This window comes from Pseudochaenichthys georgianus, chromosome 1 (genome assembly GCF_902827115.2).
Source record: "Pseudochaenichthys georgianus chromosome 1, fPseGeo1.2, whole genome shotgun sequence".
In the NCBI taxonomy this organism is placed as follows: domain Eukaryota; kingdom Metazoa; phylum Chordata; class Actinopteri; order Perciformes; family Channichthyidae; genus Pseudochaenichthys; species Pseudochaenichthys georgianus.
This window is the reverse complement of record NC_047503.1, coordinates 42,791,175-42,817,854: the sequence shown is the minus strand read 5'-3', so window position 1 is coordinate 42,817,854 and position 26,680 is coordinate 42,791,175. Positions and strand designations below refer to the sequence as shown.

The following is a 26,680-nucleotide window of genomic DNA, read 5'->3' as shown; positions in this document are numbered from 1 at the left end:
TCCTCTCCTGCTGATGTTCAGGTTCATATTTATATGTAGTGTCTCTACTGGGACATGTCTCCATTCTTTAATGTTCAAAAAGCTCTTTATTTTTCTCATACTGCCTGTGCTGCAGCACCTCTTTTCACCCTCTGTCTGAAACCAGAGCCCAGTCTGCTCTGATTGGTAAGCTGGCCGGCTCTGTTGTGATTGGTCAACCGCTTAGAGATGACACGCCCCTCAACCCTTATCACATACAATGTGTTGGAGCGCTAGCCAATAGAAGCACAAGTGTTACATATTGATGTCACTATGTTAGGGAAGTAAACAAAGGAGTCCAATGGAGGCGTTTCAGGCAAAGGGGGGGACAGGGATTTTAGCCTTTGCAGACCCTTTACATGCACTAAACCCTATATAACACACTATAGGAAAGGGAACACACCAACAAGCATAAAAGTACCTCTTTAAATTATTTATATTTCTTGGGTTAACAAAGACACATTGAGAAGTTGTAAATATCATTTTATTTAGAAAAACGATCTTTGTATTTCCCAGACATGAAGATATCGGTTTCATATCTGTGTTTCCAGAGCAGAGAAAGGTCCAACGTGTGTTTAGCTTAGCTTAGCACAAAGACAGGAAGCAGGTGGAAACTGCTAGCCTGGCTGAATCAAACATTAAAACGTGCATCCTCTGATTTACTGAGCTTTGGACGTGATTTGAGCAGATCAGGCTTTTATTTTGGAAAATGTAATTCTCCAAAAGAAAACAGAGAGCTTCCACATTTCAGGCGTTTGTAGAAAAGTCCTCGGTTCTAACAAAAAAGATTGATATGGGATCAGAATTGATCAAATGAATGAAAGAAAAATGTAACAAAATATGTATCTGGCTTAAGTTGTTAGGTGACAAACAGTTGTAAAAAACTAATATAAATACAATTTAAAAGATAATAAAACAATGTTATTGTCTTTTAAAACAAGTGCTTTTCTTCAACACAAAGATCGGGGAACGTAAATATAAAACATTGAACCCATGTAATTGTCTAAGATTTGATTGAATTCGCAAATGTGAAGAAAAAAAAACACATGACCAAGATAATGATTACTTGTACGACAGAGCCCCAAAGAAACAAAGGGTTATTTTAATTCTGTATTATCCGGTTAGAACTAGTAGCTTCCATTTTCACACTATTTACCTTTGTGTTCGAACAAGTTTCTATTTTGTAACTACACGTTTTTTGTCCCCTCAAATTATGATGTCGTTCACAAGTTATTGTCTTGTCCACACACATTTATAAATAATTTTATAAATGTGTGTCATAATGTAAGTATTTGCTTCATTTGTTCAAACTAGTGGATGCTTTATTAAAATCAAAGGATCGTAATTTTGAATACTTCAAAAAAGTCGAAAAATAAATAAATGGTGGACTTTTGGTTTAAGTGCCACTTCCTGTATTTGAATTCAAGCTTTGGGACTTTGTTGCTCCTCCTTTTCTCTTCATGTCGACTGTCGCTATTTAATAAAATAAAATGAAACCGTAAATAAGAAATAAGGATGAACCCGAACAAATCTTCACATTTTGAGACAGAAAACAAAATGAATTCCAAGCATTGTCAAAGTCTAAATCTGTTCATTATCACCACAGGAAGCTTTTGTTGCATCTTCTGTGTCTTCGGCAGTTCATCGTGACATTCTTTGTGCTGAAGTTGAAAAACCAAACAGGTTTTAATGGCAGTTCAGGAAACATCTATCTCTCTTTTTCTTTTCTTTTCACCAACCACCTTGAGTCCAGAGGTTTTGAAACCCCTTCTCACAACGTTTTGGTCCTTCTGAAGATCTGTCGGCCGGGCGTTAGGCGAGGCTCCTCTGCCGCGGCTTGATCCTCAGATACAGCTGGGAAATAGAAGGGAAAAGAGTTCCCATTAAGATAACATTGAAACACTGAAATAAGACTGTTGAGTAACAGGATTCTCAGAGCTGATTTGAAACTCGAACAAATGGAAATTACACACAAGGAAACCGGGTCAATCTCCCGTAGAGATGAATGGACAGAGACGAAAGTCATCATCCATTTTCTTTTAAAGCGGCCCGATGGAACTCATTTCCAGGTTCATATTATATTGTGTGTCTCTACGGTGACATGTCTCCATGCCTTAATGTTCAAAAAGCTCTTTATTCGTGTGGGATAGAAAGTCCCTCTGGAGGACAACTTTGGGATATTAGCCTTTGCAGACCATTGACATAAACATTGTATACAAATGAAAATGACTGATTTAGAAAATAATAAATCCTATTATATCCTATATTATGCAACTGTGGAATTATAATTGATCAGTTTTCACAGACATGACGGTCATCAAATATGTCAGAAAATGTATGTGTGTATGTCATGACCCTGGTCAAATCTGCACATGTGGGATTTTAGACTTAAACATTGTTGGTGCCAAATGTTTTTATTTCCCTATTACAGTATTAGGCCTAAATATATAGATACTTCCAGGAAACATCATAGGAAATAATGACAAATTACAGTACCTTTTAAAGGTCCCGTGTCATGGCCATTTCTACTGATCATAATTCCATGTTGAGGTCTACTAGAATAAATGTATATTGTGCAATGTTCCAAATTCACATTGGTTTCTCACAGCATCTCTGTAAAGTATGTGTATTCACTCTCTGTCCTAAACGGCTTGTTGGAGCTCCTACAGTCTTCTGCATGTCTATTTTCTTTGACACCATTGTTACTATTCTATGAAAAGGAATTAAATCTAGACATTTCGTGGAAGGGTTACAATCTGAAAATATAATCTCCTAATAGCTTCAGCTTAAAATCATTTGCATAAGCTGCTTTATGTCTATATTCTATATACAGTACATGTCTTCTTTCAGACATGCTGAAGCGCGTTGATCTTTACACACATGTGACCTGCTCCATCGAAATCAGTCGCATTGACCGAAGACACATTTTGAGTTGTATGCACTGCTGGAAAGAGGAGGTTCCCAGCTTTCTCGTGATATCAGGATTGTTGTTTTTGTCCAAATATTAAGCAAAATATGTCACATTATATAAAGACTGTCAGTTTCCTCTTCTCTGGAATCCATCGATCTGATTGATTTTTAGCAAATTATCAAAGTAGTACGGAGGGAAGATATTTTCGTTTGGATTGCTGGTCTGGGGGAAGCTCGTGTGTGTGTGTGTATACGTGTGTGTGTGTGTGTATTTTTGTGTTTGTGTGTATCGTGTTTGTTTCCCGGGGAAAACCCTCACGAGAAACACCGGCTGTTGTTACGCCTGCTGTGACGTCAAGTTACTCCGTTCTCCGCTTGTAATTATGCCGAAGCTTCAAAGTTGTATTTATCATCTGAATTTGCCGAAACAAGTTTAATATTCTGAAAGCCAAGACTTTGTTTATTTGAAACCAGATGAAAACAAACTGTAACGGACCACGCTGTGTTATCTATGATTACTATATGCTTACATTCATAATGTCAGCGGAGGGAGGGGGGGCGGCGCTGAGGAACAGCAGGGTGCGAGTGAGAGCTGTCTTCTTCCCCCAGGGGTGTCAAACTCAAGGCCCGGGGGCCACATTCGGCCCGCGACTTCATTTTATGTGGCCCCACAAGAGCTTGCAAAGAATATAATATGTTTATTATACAGTTACATGCTACAGAAGCATGTTGCCCATAAACTACATGTCCCACAATGCATCTCAAATATGACTTTTCTTTCAGAATTTGCCTTTTTTTCTTCAAAATATGCATTTTTTCATAGAATTTTTTTTTCTCAGAATTAGATTTTTATTTCAAAATGTCACTTCCATTTCTTTTTTCTCCAGAATTTGGCTTTTCTTTTTAAATCATTTTGGGACTTACGCACTGAAGAGACTTGCAATTATTTGCCCTAGACTTCTGCTTTCAGACGTAGTTAATTATGAAGTTATTACCCTATCCGATGATAATCCAATGCAGAGGCAATGATGTAATATAATACATTATTTTATATATATTATATATTTATTTATATATGTATTTTCATATAGTCTTAAAGTTAAAACCGGCCGTTTGAGTGCAACCATAATGCTGATGTGGCCCGTGATTAAATTCAGTTCGACACCCCTACTTTACAAGCTTCAAACATGTATCTATTGTGTGATTTTGGAAATAAAAGTTTCATATTCTGAAAGCCAAGACTTTGTTTATTTAAAATCAAACAAAACACCGAACCCCGGAAAACTAGTTTTTTTACGCAAATCCACGTTTATTTTGAAATGAGCCGTTGAGACTTCCGACTGATTTGGATAGAACGGGTCACAAACACTGCTGTATATATGCCTCACTTATTTGTATTTATACATTTTACATCTATATAACTTTACTTGTATATTTGTATAGTGCACTTATTGTGTACAGGCTGCTGGTAGATGTAAGTGACCGTCTGCACTCTGGTTCGACCCTCTTCACGTCATCACACTCTGCATTGTGTGATGACAATAAGGCGATCTAATCCATCAGCAGATGACCTCAGTGCAGTTCCTCACCCCCAGCATGTTTCGGGGGATGTACCCCTCGTGGTCTCCACACCTGGCCCACCACCAGTCGGTCTCCGCCTCCTCGTCCCGCCGCAGCACCGTCATGCAGTCGCCCTCGCTGAAGCCCAGCTCGTCCTCGCTCTGCGCCTCGTAGTCCCACAGAGCGTAGACCACGCCGCGGTTCATCACGCCCATCTTCTCCTGGACGCCTGCGGGGGGTACGAACACAGAGGAGGGGCATGAACTGTTGGAGCTATATCATCATCATCATCACCACCACCACCACCACCACCATCATCATCATCATCAGCTTTATTGAAGAGACTCTCGGTCCATTTTTAAAAGACATACAATACTCAAATATAAATTTAAAAAAGGCAGTTATACCAATGTTTCCACAGAGGTGACTGATATCGTATATATCTCTTTATTATTATTTGCTAGTAGTATTAAAAGTTCGGTGGAGTAAGACCCCTGAAACCACCTGGAAGCAGCGGTTAAGGTTAGTTTATTTATAAAGCACGTTGCAGACACAATTCAAAGTGCTTTACAAAACAGCAATAACACATCATAATTACTGTAAGAACAACATTAATTGAACAAAAATATAATCCATAAAAGAGAAATTAGTTAAAAATAGACATAATGCTGCAAGAAGTGCTGAAGCGCAGTGATAAAACATAAACACATCGTTAAGGACCTCTGGAAAAGCAGCATTAAAGAACGAGGTTTTCAGCCTTGATTTAAAAGAAAGGAAGTTTGTTCCAAATCTGCGGAGCATAAAAACTAAAAGCTGCCTCAGCAGATTTGGGTCAGACCCTGGGGACGACGAGTAAACCTCCAAGTACAAGTAGTGAAACAGAATAGTAAAAATACTCTATTACAAGTGAAAGTCAAAATCTTACTTAAGTAAAACCAAAAAAGTACTGGCATCAAAATATACTTGAAGTACCAAAAGTGAAAGTAATCTCGCTGCCCATTTCAGAATCATATATATTCAATTACCGTAGCTAGAATCCACTTTCCTGCAGCTCCGTCCTATTCTATTTGCTGTTAGCATGTTAGCATTGAACCATTCCAACTATCCTGCAGTGAATTGTTTTCTCACCGTAGAGGAACTGCGAGCACTGGGCGTATCCGTCCTCCATCTCCTCACATTTGTTGGCAGCCGTCTGCATGTCGCTGTACGTGGTGGCGAACACCGCCGTGCCCGACTCCACCAGGAACTTACAGACCTGCACGTTGTTACAGGAGGCGGCGCAGTGGAGGGGGGTCCTGAGAGGGGAGGGAGAGGAGTATGGGAAACAACTTAAATTGTCTCCTATTATACTGTTTCTCATCAATATATTATAGGTGTCAGATATATACAGAGCCTGTCTCTGATTGGCTGAAACACCAAACAGATCATTGCAGCATTACCCATAATCCCCTCTGTTTCAGCCCTGTTTCCAAAGTGCTGATTCTCTGTCTGTTACTTCAGATGAAAACAAGGAGCCCCTCCCCACGCCCCTCTGAGAGACATTTGGTTACAAAGAACTCAATGGAGCTCTAGAGGAGATTCAGGTGATAAGGGGGGGGGGGGGGGGGTACCTTGGTTGCTGATTGGCTAATGGTTACACAAGACAACACATCGTGATGACATCATAAAGTGGCCAAAATCTGATCAGCTCATTTTAAGACAGGTTTTTATATTTTAGAGGGGACACATGTTGATGTAGAAGAGACATGAAGAAGAGGGGACACATGTTGATGTAGAAGAGACATGAAGAAGAGGGGACACATGTTGATGTAGAAGAGACATGAAGAAGAGGGGACACATGTTGATGTAGAAGAGACATGAAGAAGAGGGGACACATGTTGATGTAGAAGAGACATGAAGAAGAGGGGACACATGTTGATGTAGAAGAGACATGAAGAAGAGGGGACACATGTTGATATAGAAGAGACATGGAGAAGAGGGGACACATGTTGATGTAGAAGAGACGTGAAGAAGAGGGGACACATGTTGATGTAGAAGAGACATGAAGAAGAGGGGACACATGTTGATGTAGAAGAGACACGAAGAAGAGGGGACACATGTTGATGTAGAAGAGACATGAAGAAGAGGATTTTGCACAATAGGTGACCTTTAAACCCAGAGGTCTGCACCTTCGCCTCGACTCTGAAGATTTGTGCGGAGATTCAAATGGATGCAGGGTTTCCTCAGATGCAGAAATAACACTCCAGCTAACTCAAAAGTCACATTTTCTCTTATATAACAATTTGTAATCTTATTTCAAGTAAGAGTGTCACAATTATACAACTTGCAATAAGATAAATGCGTCTGAAATGAAGGGGATCAGGTGAAAAATCTAAAACTACTTTAGTGCGGAAAATACTATTTTTGATCATTTGTGGCTTCTTTTGTAAAACACAGCATTTATAGTTCAAAACTGTTTTCCCAGCTAATTTCAAGATCTCATTTAATTAAATATCGCATTTTATATCGGGAAATCTTAGCGAGCGAATATTCACTTAATAATAATAATAATAAGGGATTACATTTTTTAATTAGAGCTCTTTTACAGCTGCTCAAAGTGCTTTACAATTACACATACTACACATATTAGACACATGTCGATACTGTGGACATTACCCACAGGAGCAAACGCGGTAGAGGGTCTTGCCCAGGGACACAGCGGCCGGACGCAGTTCACCAGCGCCTCTTAATCTGGTGATCAATGCTCTAACCACTGCCTTGATCCATTTGTAGATTTGTTTACTTATCACAGCTGGAAACATCTGGCATTCAGTATCTTTTACTTGTGTTTGAAGCATTCTTTCCAGAGCTTTGAGGAGGATGAACGCTAGGAACCAAATCTCTCTATAACGCGGCTACCTTCATGAAAAGTAGCAGCGGATTAATGACCACAAGCACGCATGAGATGTCAGCTGCTGTAAAGGAATAGTAACTTCTAAATCTAACATATTTCCTGGACTAAACTTAACACCTTCTGATTTGACTGGACAGTGATTTTGTTTCTGAGAACACTCACCACCCGTCGCTGTCGGCAGCGTTGGCGTTGACTCCAAACTGAACCAGAAACTTGACGATCTCCGTGTGTCCGGCACAGACGGCGTTGTGCAGCGCGGTGATTCCCTCATCGTTCGGCATGCTGGGGTCCTCCACCTGCAGGACGCACAGGGGGGGACGCATTGCAGTCGTTCATTTCAGCGCAATATTCAATACATTTTAAACATGTTCCAAACATTCCCAGCAGTCACATCGTCTACATTGCTACCCTGAAACTGAAAATACAAGTCACATTCAATTGTACCAGAAAAAACACATTTAAATACGGCATCATCATCAACCACAAACTAACATGTTTAACTGCCATGATGTCAATTATTACAGACGTCAAAAGTACACATCCTTTACTCAAGTAGAAGTACAGATACTCGTGTTTAAAAATACTCTGGTTAAAGTAGAAGTACTGACTAAACTTCTGTACTCAAGTAAAAGTAAAGAAGTATGGGCTTTGAAATGTACTTCAATAAAAAGTACCCATAGCTAGCAGCTGCTTTAAAGAGTACCTGACCTCCCTTTATATCAATAGAACAATAATGTCATTGTTAGCTAATGAATGTGTTTGTGTTCAACATGTAAGAAGTAGAAAGTACAGGTATTTGTGTTCAACATGTGAGAAGTAGAAAGTACAGGTATTTGTGTTCAACATGTAAGAAGTAGAAAGTACAGGTATTTGTGTTCAACATGTGAGAAGTAGAAAGTACAGGTATTTGTGTTCAACATGTAAGAAGTAGAAAGTACAGGTATTTGAGTTCAACATGTAAGAAGTAGAAAGTACAGGTATTTGAGTTCAACATGTAAGAAGTAGAAAGTACAGGTATTTGAGTTCAACATGTAAGAAGTAGAAAGTACAGGTATTTGTGTTCAACATATGAGAAGTAGAAAGTACAGGTATTTGAGTTCAACATGTAAGAAGTAGAAAGTACAGGTATTTGTGTTCAACATGTGAGAAGTAGAAAGTACAGGTATTTGTGTTCAACATGTAAGAAGTAGAAAGTACAGGTATTTGAGTTCAACATGTCAGAAGTAGAAAGTACAGGTATTTGAGTTCAACATGTAAGAAGTAGAAAGTACAGGTATTTGAGTTCAACATGTAAGAAGTAGAAAGTTCAGGTATTTGTGTTCAAAATATAAGAAGTAGAAAGTACGGGTATTTGAGTTCAACATGTGAGAAGTAGAAAGTACAGGGTATTTGTGTTAAACATGTGAGAAGTAGAAAGTACAGGTATTTGAGTTCAACATGTGAGAAGTAGAAAGTACAGGTATTTGAGTTCAACATGTAAGAAGTAGAAAGTACAGGTATTTGAGTTCAACATGTAAGAAGTAGAAAGTACAGGTATTTGAGTTCAACATGTGAGAAGTAGAAAGTACAGGTATTTGTGTTCAACATGTAAGAAGTAGAAAGTACAGGTATTTGAGTTCAACATGTAAGAAGTAGAAAGTACAGGTATTTGAGTTCAACATGTAAGAAGTAGAAAGTACAGGTATTTGTGTTCAACATGTAAGAAGTAGAAAGTACAGGTATTTGGGTTCAACATGTAAGAAGTAGAAAGTACAGGTATTTGTGTTCAACATGTAAGAAGTAGAAAGTACAGGTATTTGGGTTCAACATGTAAGAAGTAGAAAGTACAGGTATTTGTGTTCAACATATGAGAAGTAGAAAGTACAGGTATTTGAGTTCAACATGTAAGAAGTAGAAAGTACAGGTATTTGAGTTCAACATGTAAGAAGTAGAAAGTACAGGTATTTGTGTTCAACATGTGAGAAGTAGAAAGTACAGGTATTTGTGTTCAACATGTAAGAAGTAGAAAGTACAGGTATTTGAGTTCAACATGTAAGAAGTAGAAAGTACAGGTATTTGTGTTCAACATATGAGAAGTAGAAAGTACAGGTATTTGAGTTCAACATGTAAGAAGTAGAAAGTACAGGTATTTGTGTTCAACATGTGAGAAGTAGAAAGTACAGGTATTTGTGTTCAACATGTAAGAAGTAGAAAGTACAGGTATTTGAGTTCAACATGTCAGAAGTAGAAAGTACAGGTATTTGAGTTCAACATGTAAGAAGTAGAAAGTACAGGTATTTGTGTTCAACATATGAGAAGTAGAAAGTACAGGTATTTGGGTTCAACAACAGAAGTAGAAAGTACAGGTATTTGTGTTCAACATGTAAGAAGTAGAAAGTACAGGTATTTGTGTTCAACATGTAAGAAGTAGAAAGTACAGGTATTTGTGTTCAACATGTAAGAAGTAGAAAGTACAGGTATTTGAGTTCAACATGTAAGAAGTAGAAAGTACAGGTATTTGAGTTCAACATGTAAGAAGTAGAAAGTACAGGTATTTGAGTTCAACATGTAAGAAGTAGAAAGTACAGGTATTTGTGTTCAACATATGAGAAGTAGAAAGTACAGGTATTTGAGTTCAACATGTAAGAAGTAGAAAGTACAGGTATTTGTGTTCAACATGTGAGAAGTAGAAAGTACAGGTATTTGTGTTCAACATGTAAGAAGTAGAAAGTACAGGTATTTGAGTTCAACATGTCAGAAGTAGAAAGTACAGGTATTTGAGTTCAACATGTAAGAAGTAGAAAGTACAGGTATTTGAGTTCAACATGTAAGAAGTAGAAAGTTCAGGTATTTGTGTTCAAAATATAAGAAGTAGAAAGTACGGGTATTTGAGTTCAACATGTGAGAAGTAGAAAGTACAGGTATTTGTGTTAAACATGTGAGAAGTAGAAAGTACAGGTATTTGAGTTCAACATGTAAGAAGTAGAAAGTACAGGTATTTGAGTTCAACATGTAAGAAGTAGAAAGTACAGGTATTTGAGTTCAACATGTAAGAAGTAGAAAGTACAGGTATTTGTGTTCAACATGTGAGAAGTAGAAAGTACAGGTATTTGTGTTCAACATGTAAGAAGTAGAAAGTACAGGTATTTGAGTTCAACATGTAAGAAGTAGAAAGTACAGGTATTTGAGTTCAACATGTAAGAAGTAGAAAGTACAGGTATTTGTGTTCAACATGTAAGAAGTAGAAAGTACAGGTATTTGGGTTCAACATGTAAGAAGTAGAAAGTACAGGTATTTGTGTTCAACATGTAAGAAGTAGAAAGTACAGGTATTTGGGTTCAACATGTAAGAAGTAGAAAGTACAGGTATTTGTGTTCAACATATGAGAAGTAGAAAGTACAGGTATTTGAGTTCAACATGTAAGAAGTAGAAAGTACAGGTATTTGAGTTCAACATGTAAGAAGTAGAAAGTACAGGTATTTGTGTTCAACATGTGAGAAGTAGAAAGTACAGGTATTTGTGTTCAACATGTAAGAAGTAGAAAGTACAGGTATTTGAGTTCAACATGTAAGAAGTAGAAAGTACAGGTATTTGTGTTCAACATATGAGAAGTAGAAAGTACAGGTATTTGAGTTCAACATGTAAGAAGTAGAAAGTACAGGTATTTGTGTTCAACATGTGAGAAGTAGAAAGTACAGGTATTTGTGTTCAACATGTAAGAAGTAGAAAGTACAGGTATTTGAGTTCAACATGTCAGAAGTAGAAAGTACAGGTATTTGAGTTCAACATGTAAGAAGTAGAAAGTACAGGTATTTGAGTTCAACATGTAAGAAGTAGAAAGTTCAGGTATTTGTGTTCAAAATATAAGAAGTAGAAAGTACGGGTATTTGTGTTCAACATGTAAGAAGTAGAAAGTACAGGTATTTGAGTTCAACATGTAAGAAGTAGAAAGTACAGGTATTTGGGTTCAACATGTAAGAAGTAGAAAGTACAGGTATTTGTGTTAAACATGTGAGAAGTAGAAAGTACAGGTATTTGAGTTCAACATGTAAGAAGTAGAAAGTACAGGTATTTGTGTTCAACATGTAAGAAGTAGAAAGTACAGGTATTTGAGTTCAACATGTAAGAAGTAGAAAGTACAGGTATTTGGGTTCAACATGTAAGAAGTAGAAAGTACAGGTATTTGGGTTCAACATGTAAGAAGTAGAAAGTACAGGTATTTGGGTTCAACATGTAAGAAGTAGAAAGTACAGGTATTTGTGTTCAACATGTAAGAAGTAGAAAGTACAGGTATTTGAGTTCAACATGTAAGAAGTAGAAAGTACAGGTATTTGGGTTCAACATGTAAGAAGTAGAAAGTACAGGTATTTGTGTTCAATATGTGAGAAGTAGAAAGTACAGGTATTTGAGTTCAACATGTAAGAAGTAGAAAGTACAGGTATTTGAGTTCAACATGTAAGAAGTAGAAAGTACAGGTATTTGTGTTCAACATGTGAGAAGTAGAAAGTACAGGTATTTGAGTTCAACATGTAAGAAGTAGAAAGTACAGGTATTTGAGTTCAACATGTAAGAAGTAGAAAGTACAGGTATTTGGGTTCAACATGTAAGAAGTAGAAAGTACAGGTATTTGTGTTCAATATGTGAGAAGTAGAAAGTACAGGTATTTGAGTTCAACATGTAAGAAGTAGAAAGTACAGGTATTTGAGTTCAACATGTAAGAAGTAGAAAGTACAGGTATTTGTGTTCAACATATGAGAAGTAGAAAGTACAGGTATTTGGGTTCAACATGTAAGAAGTAGAAAGTACAGGTATTTGGGTTCAACATGTAAGAAGTAGAAAGTACAGGTATTTGTGTTCAACATGTAAGAAGTAGAAAGTACAGGTATTTGAGTTCAACATGTAAGAAGTAGAAAGTACAGGTATTTGGGTTCAACATGTAAGAAGTAGAAAGTACAGGTATTTGTGTTCAACATGTAAGAAGTAGAAAGTACAGGTATTTGTGTTCAACATGTCAGAAGTAGAAAGTACAGGTATTTGTGTTCAACATGTAAGAAGTAGAAAGTTCAGGTATTTGTGTTCAAAATGTAAGAAGTAGAAAGTACAGGTATTTGTGTTCAACATGTAAGAAGTAGAAAGTACAGGTATTTGTGTTCAACATGTAAGAAGTAGAAAGTACAGGTATTTGTGTTAAAATGTAAGAGGTAGAAAGTACAGGTATTTGAGTTCAACATGTAAGAAGTAGAAAGTACAGGTATTTGAGTTCAACATGTAAGAAGTAGAAAGTACAGGTATTTGAGTTCAACATGTAAGAAGTAGAAAGTACAGGTATTTGAGTTCAACATGTAAGAAGTAGAAAGTACAGGTATTTGAGTTCAACATGTAAGAAGTAGAAAGTACAGGTATTTGTGTTCAACATGTAAGAAGTAGAAAGTACAGGTATTTGAGTTCAACATGTAAGAAGTAGAAAGTAAGTCAGACAAATAAGTAGTGGAGTAAAGTACTGATACCAGAAACATGTTCTCAAGTACAGTAACAAAGTATTTGCACTCCACTCCTTCCCCTCTGTATGTACTGCATGTAGATCATTCGCTGTTATACTCAATCTAACCTCAAGTACAAAATAAATGATGTTAAATCACAAAAAAGACCCCGACGGCAGTGGGACTCACGTCGTAGATGACCCTCTGCACCAGGTCGTACTCGCCCTCCAGAGACGCGTCCAGCAGCAGAGCCAGAGGGTTGAACTTCACCCGCATGCTGTGATCGATCCGCTCCGAGCCGGCTTTACGGAGGATCGTCCTCTTGCCCTGAGAGAGGGACAAGTAAAGGCTTTTAGAGAGGACATAATATGCTTATTTTCAGGTTTGTCTTTTGTGTCTCGACTCTGACATGTCTCCATGCTTTAATGTTTAACCCTTTTTCTGTTGTGATTGGTCAACAAGAGATGTCCCGCCCCTTAGCGTACACGTACAATGAGCGCTAGCCAATAGAAGTGTTACATAGTGATGTCACTATGAAGCAACCATTGATCAATGAAAAGAGCAGCGTTGGAGACGAGGATCGCATGACGTCAAAAAGGCCCGACTCTCAAGAAAATACCGAAGAACGTCCGACAGTTTTCATTCATCATCACTGGGCACATGGAGCATGCGCACTTTCGTTTCCGTAAGCCTCTCCTCCAATCAGCTGCAAGAGGGGGAAATAACTCTGCATTTGGCTTTTAGTGCAACTTTAGAACTTTAAGGCTAATCAAGTGTTCGTTTATGTCTTTATGTATAAATGTGTGTGTTGATATATATAGAGGTATATACATATTTTGTATACATCTGTCTGTACACACAAACTGAAAGATTGACAATAACGTTGACGTTGAACTGGGTAGTGAAGCATCAATCAAAATGGATGTATTATATAAACAAAGGAGCCTCTCACCGGGGGCGACGGCACCTGACCCGTGACCTCCGGCGGCTTCATATTTGTAACGTCGTCCCCCTGATCCGCCTCCACACAGGTGGGGTAAGGTGGAGGAGGGTATGGGGGGAACTCCTTGTGGACGGATGAAGATCGACACACCTCCTCTTCCTCCTCTCGGTCCTCTGGAGGCGTGATTGGTGAGCGAGGAGGTAAAGGAGGCGGGGTTAGGCTTTCTTCCGGGTTGTTGTCGTCAAATTTGGACATATATTCAACGTCGTCTTCGTGAGGCTGAACTAACAGCCCTCCTGGACCCACTGTCTCCATGGGGATGGTTTCCATAGCGGCCAGAGTGGTTTTCTGGTAGAGCAGCTTCTGGATGTTGGGACCGGCCGGGCCCTCGGGCTCTGTGATGGAGCTGCGTTTCTTCAGGGGTCGGGGCGCGTGGTGCAGGCCGCTGGGGTTCCTGTGGGGGTTGGACAGGAAGGGGAGGAGCTTGGTGGGGCTCAGAGGTCGCGGATTGGCTCGGTCTCCAACTCCAACGTCTGCAACGACGACTTCGTAACTGATGTCGGTCTCGTCGGGGAAACCCAACCCAGAGTTCATGATGTCTGAGGGGGGAAACTGCTGCCCCCCGTTCGCTGGGAGGACAGGTTTCCCATACGCTGTGAGGGGGGGGGGGGGGGACACACACAACAGGAAGTATTAGTGAAGAAACAACAAGTATGCAACACATCGTCTGCATACAGTTACTCCAATATGAAGACTTCCTGCTTTATTCTGTTAACTGTAAATCTTCTTCGAGTTTTTATAGTTCTTGTAAGTTGGGAGAAAATAATCAAGAGTTAATAATAATATTTGAGGGAGGTGTAGTAGCTCTAACTGTGTAACTGACATAGACTCAATCTTAAGGAAACAGACTTTTATGAATAAATGCCTAGAAAAGATCTTAAAATAGAATAACCAAAGTGTACATTCATTTTAGTCCAACTTATCGTCACTGGATCCCATTAGACATGCACCAAATGTAATCTCTTCCTCCTTGTATCGAGGCGGACATTCCCTCAAAGAGTCCCTAATGTAAAGTCATTTCAACGGGACGTGGAAACCAGAACAAAATGGTGAACTTTATCATAAGGAATTCTCTATATTTAGGTAATGACTACATTGAAACCTAACGTGCCACAATTTAAAGGGCTCTAGACTCTACCACTAGTTTTTAACTGACCAGTCAATGAAAAAAAAGAAACCACTTAAAAATAGTTTAATTAAATGTATTTTCCCCCAACTTACAACAAGTGCATCCAACCACTCAGAAAGCAACTCAAAAGCAGGGACCCTGCAGGTACATGTCCTATCTACATGTATAAACCAACCAGATTAAGTGTTTCCTCACCTCTGGGCTTGGTCCTGGGCAGCGTCCCCCCCCCCGGCTGGTATCCCTTCCCCTGCGTTGTGTACATGGAGTAAATATACGAGGCCGCCAGAGTCTGAGGTTTCTGAAGCGGTGGGGCGGGGGCCTCCGAGGGGTCGGGGGCGTAGGGTCGCACGGCGGCGACCTCATGCTTGTTGGGCAGCGGCAGAGTGTTGCTGTGGCTGGAGAGGTGGCCCCCGCCCCCCCGCACCTTACCGGGGAACGTCCCCGTGCTGTACGGGGGCTTCGAGAAGGTGGGGGGGCCCGACGTGGAGAACGGTTTGGGCTTAATGGGAATGGGAGGAGGCGCCGCCATCTTGGAAAGACCTTTACCAGAAGCCTGGAGGAGAAAACCGGAAAAAGGAGTCAATCATATTTTTCTTATTGAAATGAACCGAAATCAGTAATGACATAACGTCATAACTTATTTCGATTAAGTAGTGGGAAGCATACACAAGTAAAAGTAGAGTAACTATTTTTCTTTTTGTATTTACTATTTACTGGCACTATATGTTTCTGTTTATCCGTTGTATTGTGTTGCACTGTTGGAGTGAGCCTGTGACCTAAGATTTTCATCGTCATAACTACACTGTAGCTATGTTCAGATGACAAAATAAAATCCTTGGACCTTGAAAGGCGTTACTCTACAAAAATACATCCTTCATTTCAAAATGTTACTCAGTTTTATTAGTAATATATTGAATTACATTTAAAACTGCTTATTTTAGAGTATTATATTATTCCGGGGAATTCTGCTGATCCGAGATCTGATTTCCAAATGTAATGAGAGGTTGATCCGAAATGTAATGAGCTTTTATTTAGAAAAAGTCTCCAAAACAAAGAACAGTTGAACCCGTCATTATAGTCCGTACTCGAGAGTTCCTGGTTTAATATATTTCAACACAATCATCCTGGTAATACTTCTTTTATTTTACCTTCTCTAACTATAAATAATCATAAAGTTTGTAAAAGTGATAAATGTAAGTCAGATGATACCTGATTGTCCCTGAGCAGGTTCTCAGTGATGTGATTGGTCCGTGAGGGGACAGGAGGCGGGATGTCAGACCCTGAGAGGCTCCTCTGATCTGTGAGAATCTTACCTCCTACAAGAGGGATAAAAAGGAGACACGTTTTTCACTGGACAGGAAGGCCATGAAGAATATTATGTATAATTGAAAAGTCACTATTAAGAAGTACACATTTTCCCTTTGAGATGTAGAGAAGTAGTATAGAGAAGTATACTCAAGTAGAGTACTAGTACCTCGATGTGTACGACGGCACTGACCTGAGTGGTGGCAGCTGAGGCTGGACATGCGAGGCAGCGTGGAGGAGCTGTAGCCTCCACTGGACTCCGACAGAGAGCCGCTCCAGTCTGAGAGTTTGGTTCCTTTTGACGAGCCGAAACCTAGGAAAGGAAGAGAAACTTGTATCGACACCACTCTTGGTAAACCTGTGTCAAAAATATGCTTTAATTTGCATGGAAATTTAGATTTAAAGGTCACCTATTTGTATACATCAACATGTGTCCCCTCTTCTTCATGTCTCTTCTACATCAACATGTGTCCCCTCTTCCTCATGTCTCTTCTACATCAACATGTGTCCCCTCTTCTTCATGTCTCTTCTACATCAACATGTGTCCCCTCTTCTTCATGTCTCTTCTACATCAACATGTGTCCCCTCTTCCTCATGTCTCTTCTACATCAGCATGTGTCCCCTCTTCTTCATGTCTCTTCTACATCAACATGTGTCCCCTCTTCTCCATGTCTCTTCTACATCAACATGTGTCCCCTCTTCCTCATGTCTCTTCTACATCAACATGTGTCCCCTCTGTGGAAAGAGACTCTGAAAGTTTCAGGAACAAAGATTCTCTCTCTTTTTGATCCATTTCTATAAAAACCTGTCTGAAAATGAGCTGATCAGATTTTGGCCACTTTGTGATGTCATAACGATGTGTTGTCTTGTGTAACCATTAGCCAATCAGCAACCAGGGTAACCCCCCCCCCCCCTTATCACCTGAATCTCCTCTAGAGCACCATTGAGTTCTTTGTAACCAAATGTCTCTCAGAGGGGCGTGGGGAGGGGCTCCTTGTTTTCATCTGAAGTAACAGACAGAGAATCAGCACTGAAACAGAGGGGATTATGGGTAATGCTGCAATGATCTGTTTGGTGTTTCAGCCAATCAGAGACAGGCTCTGTATATATCTGAGACCTGTAATATATTGATGAAAAACAGTAGAATAGGAGACCTTTAAATAAATATCCTCTTTTTCTGCCTTTTGTAACTGCTGTACCTGAGGCGGGTTTGAGGGGTCTGGGAGGCGGCTTCAGAGACGAGGCGGGCATGGGTAACGTGGCGGTGCCATCCGGGTAAGCCGGCTTCACCAGAACCTCGTGCCGCGCCGGCACCGGAGGCCCATGGGAGCCGGAGGACTGGATGTACGGCCCCACCGCCGCCACTCTGGAGCCCACAGCATGCTGAGGGGCCCCTCCGTCTGAAGGCACCTGCGGGAAACAGAAATATTTGAGAGCTGCAGACATTTTGGTCGTTGAGTATAATACGTGCAGAGATGAAAAAAGGCCTTTACAAATTGATGCTGCAACCAAAGTAGAGTTCAAAAAGTGGACTTAAACACACATTTAAAAAGGTATTGCAATTAACTGAAATTATTATTTTTCTCACTCCACCTACTACTTTTATTTGACTATATTTCAGAGAGAAATGTTGTATTTTTACTCCACTACATTAAAATGACAGCTTTAGTTACATTACAAATACAATTTTTTTTTAAATGATGAGTCAAATAAATGATTATCTGATTGGGAAAATGTAAAATGTCAGTTTCAGTTTGACATTTCTTAATTCTTAATAATGTTTTTGGTTAAAACTTCTTTTTTTTATTTACTCCTTTGGGCTCTTTCTGGATAATTATGACAGAACTGTTTCACTATTTTCAGAAACCATGTCGAAAGTTATCTTAACACATTGGTTACTTGAAGCTAATTTAGCAAATGAGGCTTATCCTGATTTCCCGCTCATTTTAAGTCCCTCCAGTCGAAAGGATCAACAGAATCTCTTTAGAACAGCGGTTCCCAACCTTTTTCAACTCGGGGCCCACTTAAGAATCTAAAAATCTTTCGCGGCCCACATTCAACCATAATTCACACGACGGAGGCTAAATAAAGTTCTGATTGGTCGATTCAGAACATGTGACACGTTGTTAATCCAGTAGTACAGACCGCTGTCAAGGACCGTTGCTAAGGAGGATCGAGAAAGAGAAAGGAAAGGAGGTTCAAATGTTTCCAAACAAATCATAATGTTTTGCAAATTATTCGGCGGCCCCCAGGTTGGGAACCGCTGCTCTCGAAAGTCCAGTTTTTCGCCGCACTCACCGGCAGGTTCTCTTTCTGCTGCAGGGCGGCTTTCTTCTTCCAGAGTCGCTGCCGGAGCTCGGCCAGCCGTCGGTCCATCGCTGCGACCTCCAGGTTCCTCTTGTTCAGGCTGTCTCTCTGCTGCTGCAGCCGGCCGCTCTGATCCACGTTCAGCTTGTTCCTCATCTGGAGGGTCAGAGAGGAGCTCAGTGAAAAACAGGTGGGAAGTGAGGAGGCTAATGTTGCAAGGTTAAGATAAGATACTTTATTCATCCCAATTTTGGACATTTTTGTGTTGCAGCAGCATAAAAAGACATGGCATTGTACAAAAAATATTAAAAGACAAGAAATACACAAGAAAGTAGAATATATACATGAATATAAAATATTAAACTGAATATTAGTTAGCTAGTCAGCGTAGTTTTCTTGCTAAATTCAAATTAGCTAAGATAGCTTGTCGCTGTCCTATAAGCTAGTGTGCTAAAACTCCAGAGTGTCACTATCAAAAATTATGAATATGAGAGTTATTTGTGCCTAGAGGAGGCTTTTCTTTTGAAATCTGCATCAACGTGGATCCTCTCTTCAAGTGAAGTGTGTACAGCTTAAAGGTGGGGTAGGTAAGTTTGAGAAACCGGCTCGAGATCGCTAGAATTTGAAAATACACAACCAGAGAAAATCTGCCACTTCCTCACAGAGCCCCTCCTCCAACACACACGAACGCGCACATGACCAATGAGGGCACGAGATAAGTTTGTGCCCCGATGGAAGGCTGACAGGCAGGTAGGCCATCCAATCCATTGGTTGTACTTTTTACAGTATTACGGCTTCTACAAATGAAATTTCTTTATAGATTTGTTGTCAAAGCACTTCAGATATTCATTGCTATCGGGATGTTGAGAGCATTCCATGGAATATAACAACAAGTGTATCTCGAGCCGGTTTCTGAAACTTACCTACCCCACCTTTAATGTTTAATTATGATTTCTCACAACTGTTCAGTCTCATTGTGAAGTCTTGTTTTAAATATATATATATATATATATATATATAATTTAGACTATTTTAAGGAGAAAAGAAACCCCCATAACTAAAACCAAAACAAACGATGTTGAATTTGGTTGCACGAATGCACCACAAATGTACCTCAAGGCCACCGTAGTTTCTCCGACATGCTTGGAGGGGTTTTCAGCTGAACTCAATCTGAAGCCTCACTACTAGACGTCACTAAATCCTGCTCAAAGCCCTTTAATTGAGAACACGTCAGCAATAATGCTCAGTACGTTATTATTCTGATGCTTCAACCAGGCGAGCCTCACATTCTTCCCGGTGCTCTCAAATGATCCACTGAGTGTTAAACGGCGGTGCAGATGCCCAACACAACCAGAGGCCATATCAGCCGAGGCCTCACCTGCAGCTCTTTATAAAGTCTCTCCAGCTCCGCAGCGGAGGAGGTGGTGTGATGATGAGGAGGAGGAAGAGGAGTCTCATGTCTGTTGCTCCTCAGAGTATCCAGCTGGTCGCTCAGCTCCTCCACCCTCGACACGGCGACCATCAGCTCCACCTGCTTCTGCTGGAAGAGCCCCGTCATTTGCTCGATCTCCTCCACTACGACACACACAGAGAGAACAGCCACGTATGAATAATACTGGATTTATTTATATGAATAACTACTAAATAATGTAGATATGATACATCGTTTCTGCTCGAACTCCTCCGCCCACACAGAGAGATGTATGGATGAGAGGACTCTGTTTAATTATATATACATACTAACTACTGGAGATATGATGCATAGTTTTCAGCATTGATTAAATAAAAGCAGGATTTTTAGGATATCTTATTTCCAGGAATATTTTTCGTATATATTATTGTTTGCTTGCCATTTGATTTGCACGGCCCCATTTTTATTTGGACTGAATCTGTGGCCACATTATGCATGCTTTAAAGCAGATATGTACTTGATGTTGCTCAGATTCTGTAGAATAAATTACTTTCTCACCAGAACCTTCACTGTGGCTAAAGTATGTCTCATTTCCTGTTTGATTACGTCTCCTGTTCAGAGGCAGAACATTTTACTCACAAATGATGTGATTTAAGAAGTCATAAACCCCCTCTGTGAACACGCCTCCTCCCAGTATTATTATGCATCTTCTATCTTTTACATTAGACGACTTCATTCTACAGGAAACTGTCTATGTTCCTCTTTAAAGGCACAATTCGAAATGCCATTAATACTACTTTTAACATAGAAACTAGTGCTGTCAATAGATAGAAATATGTAATCTGATTAATCACAATAAAAGTTGAAAAGAAACATATTTACTTGTAGTTTTGTTTTTTGCGGGTGGGTTAGAGAATGGGTATAGAAGAATGAAATGCTAAAAGCAGTTAGAGATCAAGATTTGTATTATTTTATTTGTTACTTTTGATGCAAAAAGGTCTCGGGGAGAGCTTATCGCCCAAAGCATCGATAATAAATTATATAAAAATAATCTCTGCATTGTTGAGTTAGTTCTTAGTGGTGCATTTTGAGAATGTACAATTGTCCCTAAAACTGATTTTAAGCAACATTTTGTTTCTGTTGCTAAAGATCTGTTAAGTCCCTCATTCCTCCACCACACTGACCCAGCTTGCTGTTGCTGAGCCGTTTCTGCTCCACCTGGCCCCTGATGGCTCGGACCCTCCTCAGTTTGGCCTCCTGGTTGTGAGCGTTCTCTCTGAGCTGCTGCAGGCGGTCCTGTTCAGACGTTTCCTGCTGCTGCTGCCGCTGGTCCGTCAGCTTCAGGTGATGCAGCCGCTGCTCCTGCTCCAGAGCACACACAGGTTTAAAATCAATGCATGCAAGGTGAAGCCTGTGGAGCAGAAAGCACTCGAGTCCAGTCACAACTAAATGAGTACAAAGAGTCTGTTGACTAAGTGCTGCATTGTTATATTTGTATTTAATAATTGTTCAAATAGTTTCAGTTTCAGTCAATTAAATATTTCAATAAATAAATATTTTGTAGGTTTTGAAAGAAGATATTGAAGATATGAGACGATCTAATGGGGACATCAGTGTAAGTATGTTAGAGCCGTTATGTGTACACTAGTGTTAAGTATAACTGAGAGAACAAAAGGTGGTCAAGAGGTAATTTTGGCCACAACATAACAGCAGGAAATGTGCAGAGATCAGCAGTATCTGATGGGTTGTCTATTTGGTGATATTAAGTGCTGCAGTGATGACATATCTTTTTGAGTATTTAATTACGTATTCATTGTGGTACACACAATCTGAAAATCCCTTAAGCTTGTGTTAACCACAGAGCTTATATCAGGCATCCAACCAAAAACCTGTTAAAAAAAACGTTGAGATGAGGACACCAGATGCGCAACAAATGCTAACTCATAACCAGGTTTTAGGACTCATTCCAGCACACTCCATCATTAGCAGTAGCAGTAATAGCAGCAGTAGAAGTGTAGCAGTAGAAGTGTGGCAGCAGTGTGTGTGTTGGGTGCTTCGTACTTTGGAGGCCAGCAGCTGCTGTTGGGCATTAATCTGAAGCTGCTGTCGGGTTGCCAGATCCTGCAGGTCGCTCAGTGTCATGTCCAGACGAGGAGCTGAGACCTGCAACACACACACACACACACACACACACACACACACACACACACACACACACACACACACACACACACACACACACACACACACACACACACACACACACACACACACACACACACACACACACACACACACACACACACACACACACACACACACACACACACACACGTCAGAGTTCACCTTCAAATCTACATAAACAAACTTTCAGAGATGCATAAGGTGCAGGCTTCCCACAAAGACATGACTGTGATAATTCAAATAAAAGCACAGATGATGGAGGCTCTAGTGTGTGTGTGTGTGTGTGTGTTTGTATGTTATTTCACTTTTTTGTTGGCAGTGTGCAGTAAATACTTTGACTTGTTAGTTCGCAAGTTAAGCGCCAATTCTTCTTGCAATAGCTCCAAAGCTAACTGTTGCTAAAACCGCCATGTGTCCATTTAGCAATTCTTATTCCACTCCGTTTCAAATGTATTAAAAAAACACAAGCCTACTAACTTTAGAAATAGACTGCATATATTGTAAAGCATGTCATTTTGACAGACTTGGAGGTGTTTGAAGGTTGTTTTCACTCCTCTGTTGATGGATCTAGGCTAGCAGTTTCCCCCTGCTTTCAGTATGTGTGCTAAGCTAGGCTAACCCTTTCCCAACTAGACGCACAAAACCCGGGTTCTCATTAGACCTTAAATAATAGGGACTCACCCCGTTCTCCAGACATCTCTCCACGGAAGCTTTCACCTGGGTCCTCTTCATCATCTGATCTGTAGCTCTGGATCCACCTGGATAAGAAAACAGTGTTGATGCTAATGTTAGCCACGTTAGCCGTGTGGCTCTATAGTCGATAGGTCGTGTTGATCAGCCCACTGACATGTTTAAATGATTGGATTGAGAGCAGTGAATGTTGGTACAGATATAATTTGACAGACGGGTTTAAAGAGGCCCTCTAATGCTTTTTGTGGGTTTACCTTCCTTGTAGTGTGTTATATAGTTTTGTTTTGCATGTAAATGGTCTGCAAAGGCTAAAATCCCAACGTTTTTGTTTCCCACTCTTTATAATCATTTTCAGATTCACTTTATTTGTCTCAGTCTCCCTTTCAGGCAGTTTTTTTTTGACATGTCACAGGGAAGGCACAAAATACAAATATGAACCTCAGAATTAGCAGGATAGGGCCCTTCAATAGCAATCCTCTGACTTTTTATCTAGCACTGTCATCATATCAAACGTTTTCCTTCTGAAATGCTTTGGCTTATGAACAAATATCTGCAAAACTAATGAACTTCCCATCAACTTGTGTTGTAATTAATCTCTAATCATGGGTGATGACCTATGGTGATGACACACACCGTCCTCTACCTGTCCTAGTCCTTGGAGACGTACGCTTCTTGCAGCTCAAAACACACAAAAAAGAGCTCGTCATTGGTGGGATTCAAGGTGGATTCATATGCAGCTGAAAATAGCCCTATATAATGCATTACAAAAAACTACAATGACCACATCATTTACTTCTTCAGTAGGAACTAATGTGCTTGTAGATAAGAGCCATAAGTCAGACAGTATTGAGAGACACACTAACATTTGGGTCTCTGTTCCTGGGATTTATTGACAATAAGAAGCAATAGAATAATACCAGCTTTATCCTCTGGTATTATTTGTATCCAGTGGTTTTACAGTATTTTAGGAATAACAACTTTGTGGAGATCAAGGGTAAAAATGAGCTGATCACGTCTACTCACAAAAAACTTAGAAGGGATTTTTTTTTTACAACGACATAAAAAACGGATCCCAGTCCAGAACATGCACAATGGATTCCCTTCAGTCATAAGCTGATTACAGATCTACTTTATGACACACTGAACCTTTTACACGACTGAACATCCTGCTCTTGATCTGCACCATGTGGCAACAACCTCGAAATGCATAAAAACTGGATTACTTTAAATACTGAAGGCAGGAGATTATACTCATTGTTCTGGTTTAGCTTCAGTCTGGTTGGCGGTAGATTCTCACATTTTCTGCACGTTTGACATATTCCTCTCTACTTCACTCCTGCACTTTTAAAGGGTGACTATTCTGTACATCTTCAGGTTCAAATTTGTATTTTGTGTCTCTACTGGGACCTGTCCCACCTCTGTTCACCCTCTGTCTGAAACCAGAGACCAGTTATCAGCTTTTATTTATATTTGAAATATTCTACTGTTTACATTTCTATTAATTCAATTTGATTTTGTTTCTTTGTTGTAATTAACCTATACTTTATGTAAAAACATGAGTTTGTACTCTGAGCGAAGTGCATCTGCTAATAAACTGAGTACTCAATAAATAAACATTTGAGTATATTAAATAAGGACATGGGCAAGGCCAGTTTATTTATATGGCACCTTTCAACACAAGGTCATTCAAAGTGCTTTACAAAAAATAAAAGTCATTAAGAGCATTAAGAAATAGTGCAGCAGAAACACATAATAAAATGACATTTAAAACTAAAAAGCAAAGATAATAAAGTAAACAGAAAACATGAATAACACAGGTATACAATACATGAATAAACCTGTCTATCAAAGCCTTCCCGAGACCTTGAGAGACGTCCCTTTCTTTTTTAAATTCCCTGAATCTGGATTTTAAACCTGTTTTTAGATTTCTTGAACCTATGATTTCAAACCAATTTAATTCAAATAAAGACTACAAAACAACAATTATACACTAAAAGTACAACGCACCAATTCACATATAGTATTTACATTTACACTGAGCTGAGTCAGGAAGTCTTGCTGTGACTTGGCCGAGAGAAATAACGGATTACACGTTTGACCTCGACCAATAACAGCTGGTCGTTAACCACAACCTCCATAATTTAAAGGGGTGGTCAGAGAAAGCTGCCAAGTCCTTGCTCCACCTCACATCCCCCGCAAGATCGACCCTCTTTCACTTTACAGGACCGAAGCCACACATGATGCAGATGTTGTAGTACGACATTGAGAGTTGGGCTGCGTGGGATAAAACCAGAAACCGTCAAACCGTCGTGCTCCTTTTGTGACATTCACCCAAACAAGTATAACTGTGTGCTGCACTTTAAAAGTACAAGTTCATACACAATACTGTTCAAATGCTTGCAATCAGCTGTTATATCAATGCTCAATAATTTACTATTTTAAAAGAGTACAAAACATGAATAACTCAGCTTATTTTCCAGTTTATTTAATCAATGACTTCTGGTTTCCTCTGCTCTTATTGATCTGTTACTCAGAGGTCACTTTCTCTCGTTTTGCCTTTTCAATCGACAGTCTTTGAACCGTTGAACAACGTTTTCTATTCCATGTAGAAAACCAACCTTTCTTACAAAATCACATCTATTGTTTAAGAGGACTTTTTACGACCTTAAAGCATGAAACACAATGCTATAACACATAGGTGTGAGCAAGCTCTCTGATTGGTCAATAGGCGTGTTTGATTCCACGATCAAACAACGGTCAAATAGAACGTGCCTTTTCACAACAAGTCAGTATCCATCCGCGTCTGAGAAAAACCGTATACCAGTACAGGCAAGTGCCTCGGTCCTGCCGCAGTACTGTCGTACCAATAATGACGTTCAAGAACGGCCTCTCGTGTATGATTGCTTAATTCAAACATATAAGTGTCCATCTGACTTTTACCCAATAAAGATTTTCTGGCACGAAATTACAAACTTTTGAACGGTACTGCATGTGTTTTTAATTTCCTCGTTTTCTCTTCAGCCTGTCCCCGTTCCTGCAGCGTTTATCTCTGTGAACTACCCGCTGTCCTCCAGCCTCATATCACCTATCGGACACACAGGGAGTCACCGGTTGTTTATCGCAATGTGTGAGGAGTTTGGAGGAGAACCCTGGAGCAACCAGAGGGGGAGGCAGCGACAATGCCTCGCCGGTTTACCATGTAGAGACACGGCAGGTGTTTTCATACCTGACTCTCGCCCTGGAGCGCTTTGGTGACGCAGGAGGTAACGCACCTCCCCCCTCTGCTGCCCGCATTTCTGCAAAACCTCGAACATCCGCTCCCCATCTCCAACGATATGTTCTGATTAGAAAAACATACTGTTAATCTGGGAACGCAGAAAAGATCATAAACCTGGAAGTTAATGTGCATTTATGTCGACTGTTCAAACATGTGGTGGTGTTTAGATGTAATAGTTAAACTCACCGGAGCCCCTCCACATCTCGGCCAGGTAGCACTCGCCCTCCCCGGGCTCCTTGCAGAGCTCCACCACGTCCCTGCACAGCGTCTCCGGCGTGATGGGGACCTCGTTGAAGTGCTGGTCGTTGTTGCTGAGGTACACGGTGAGGAACATCTACACACACACAGCAGACACATGATACAAAAGTTAAGGTGGAATCATATTTTTGGCACAGATTTCCGCATCAAAGGTTTGAGCTTTCGCAACACTGAGAAGATTTTTCTTTTGAGAAATTATCAGTGGATTCCAAGATTCTCTAGACTCTCTATTTATATAGATACAAACATATATAAAATATGATATGTATGCAGATA

The 26,680-nt window shown here is 40.0% G+C and overlaps 1 protein-coding gene across 2 annotated transcripts; it reads right to left on the bottom strand.

Annotated features, from left to right (window-relative positions):
* Positions 1 to 484: 484 nt before the first annotated feature.
* LOC117450067 (apoptosis-stimulating of p53 protein 2-like) lies at positions 485 to 26,491 on the bottom strand. Of its 2 annotated transcripts, none has more exons than XM_034088076.1 (17): positions 26,333 to 26,491; positions 26,096 to 26,209; positions 22,861 to 22,937; positions 22,057 to 22,158; positions 21,180 to 21,360; positions 19,963 to 20,159; positions 18,576 to 18,740; positions 17,477 to 17,687; positions 16,471 to 16,590; positions 16,182 to 16,288; positions 15,168 to 15,525; positions 13,793 to 14,436; positions 13,030 to 13,167; positions 7,544 to 7,677; positions 5,617 to 5,783; positions 4,518 to 4,717; positions 485 to 1,872 (listed from the first exon to the last, which is right to left on the bottom strand). In XM_034088076.1, the coding sequence occupies exons 1-17, from the start codon at positions 26,478 to 26,480 to the stop codon at positions 1,831 to 1,833; spliced, it is 3,105 nt and encodes a 1,034-aa protein (XP_033943967.1). In that variant the 5' UTR covers positions 26,481 to 26,491; the 3' UTR covers positions 485 to 1,830. The 2 variants fall into 2 exon arrangements, with proteins under 2 accessions (XP_033943967.1, XP_033943975.1); XM_034088084.1 differs by having other exon boundaries at positions 21,180 to 21,357.
* Positions 26,492 to 26,680: the final 189 nt, after the last annotated feature.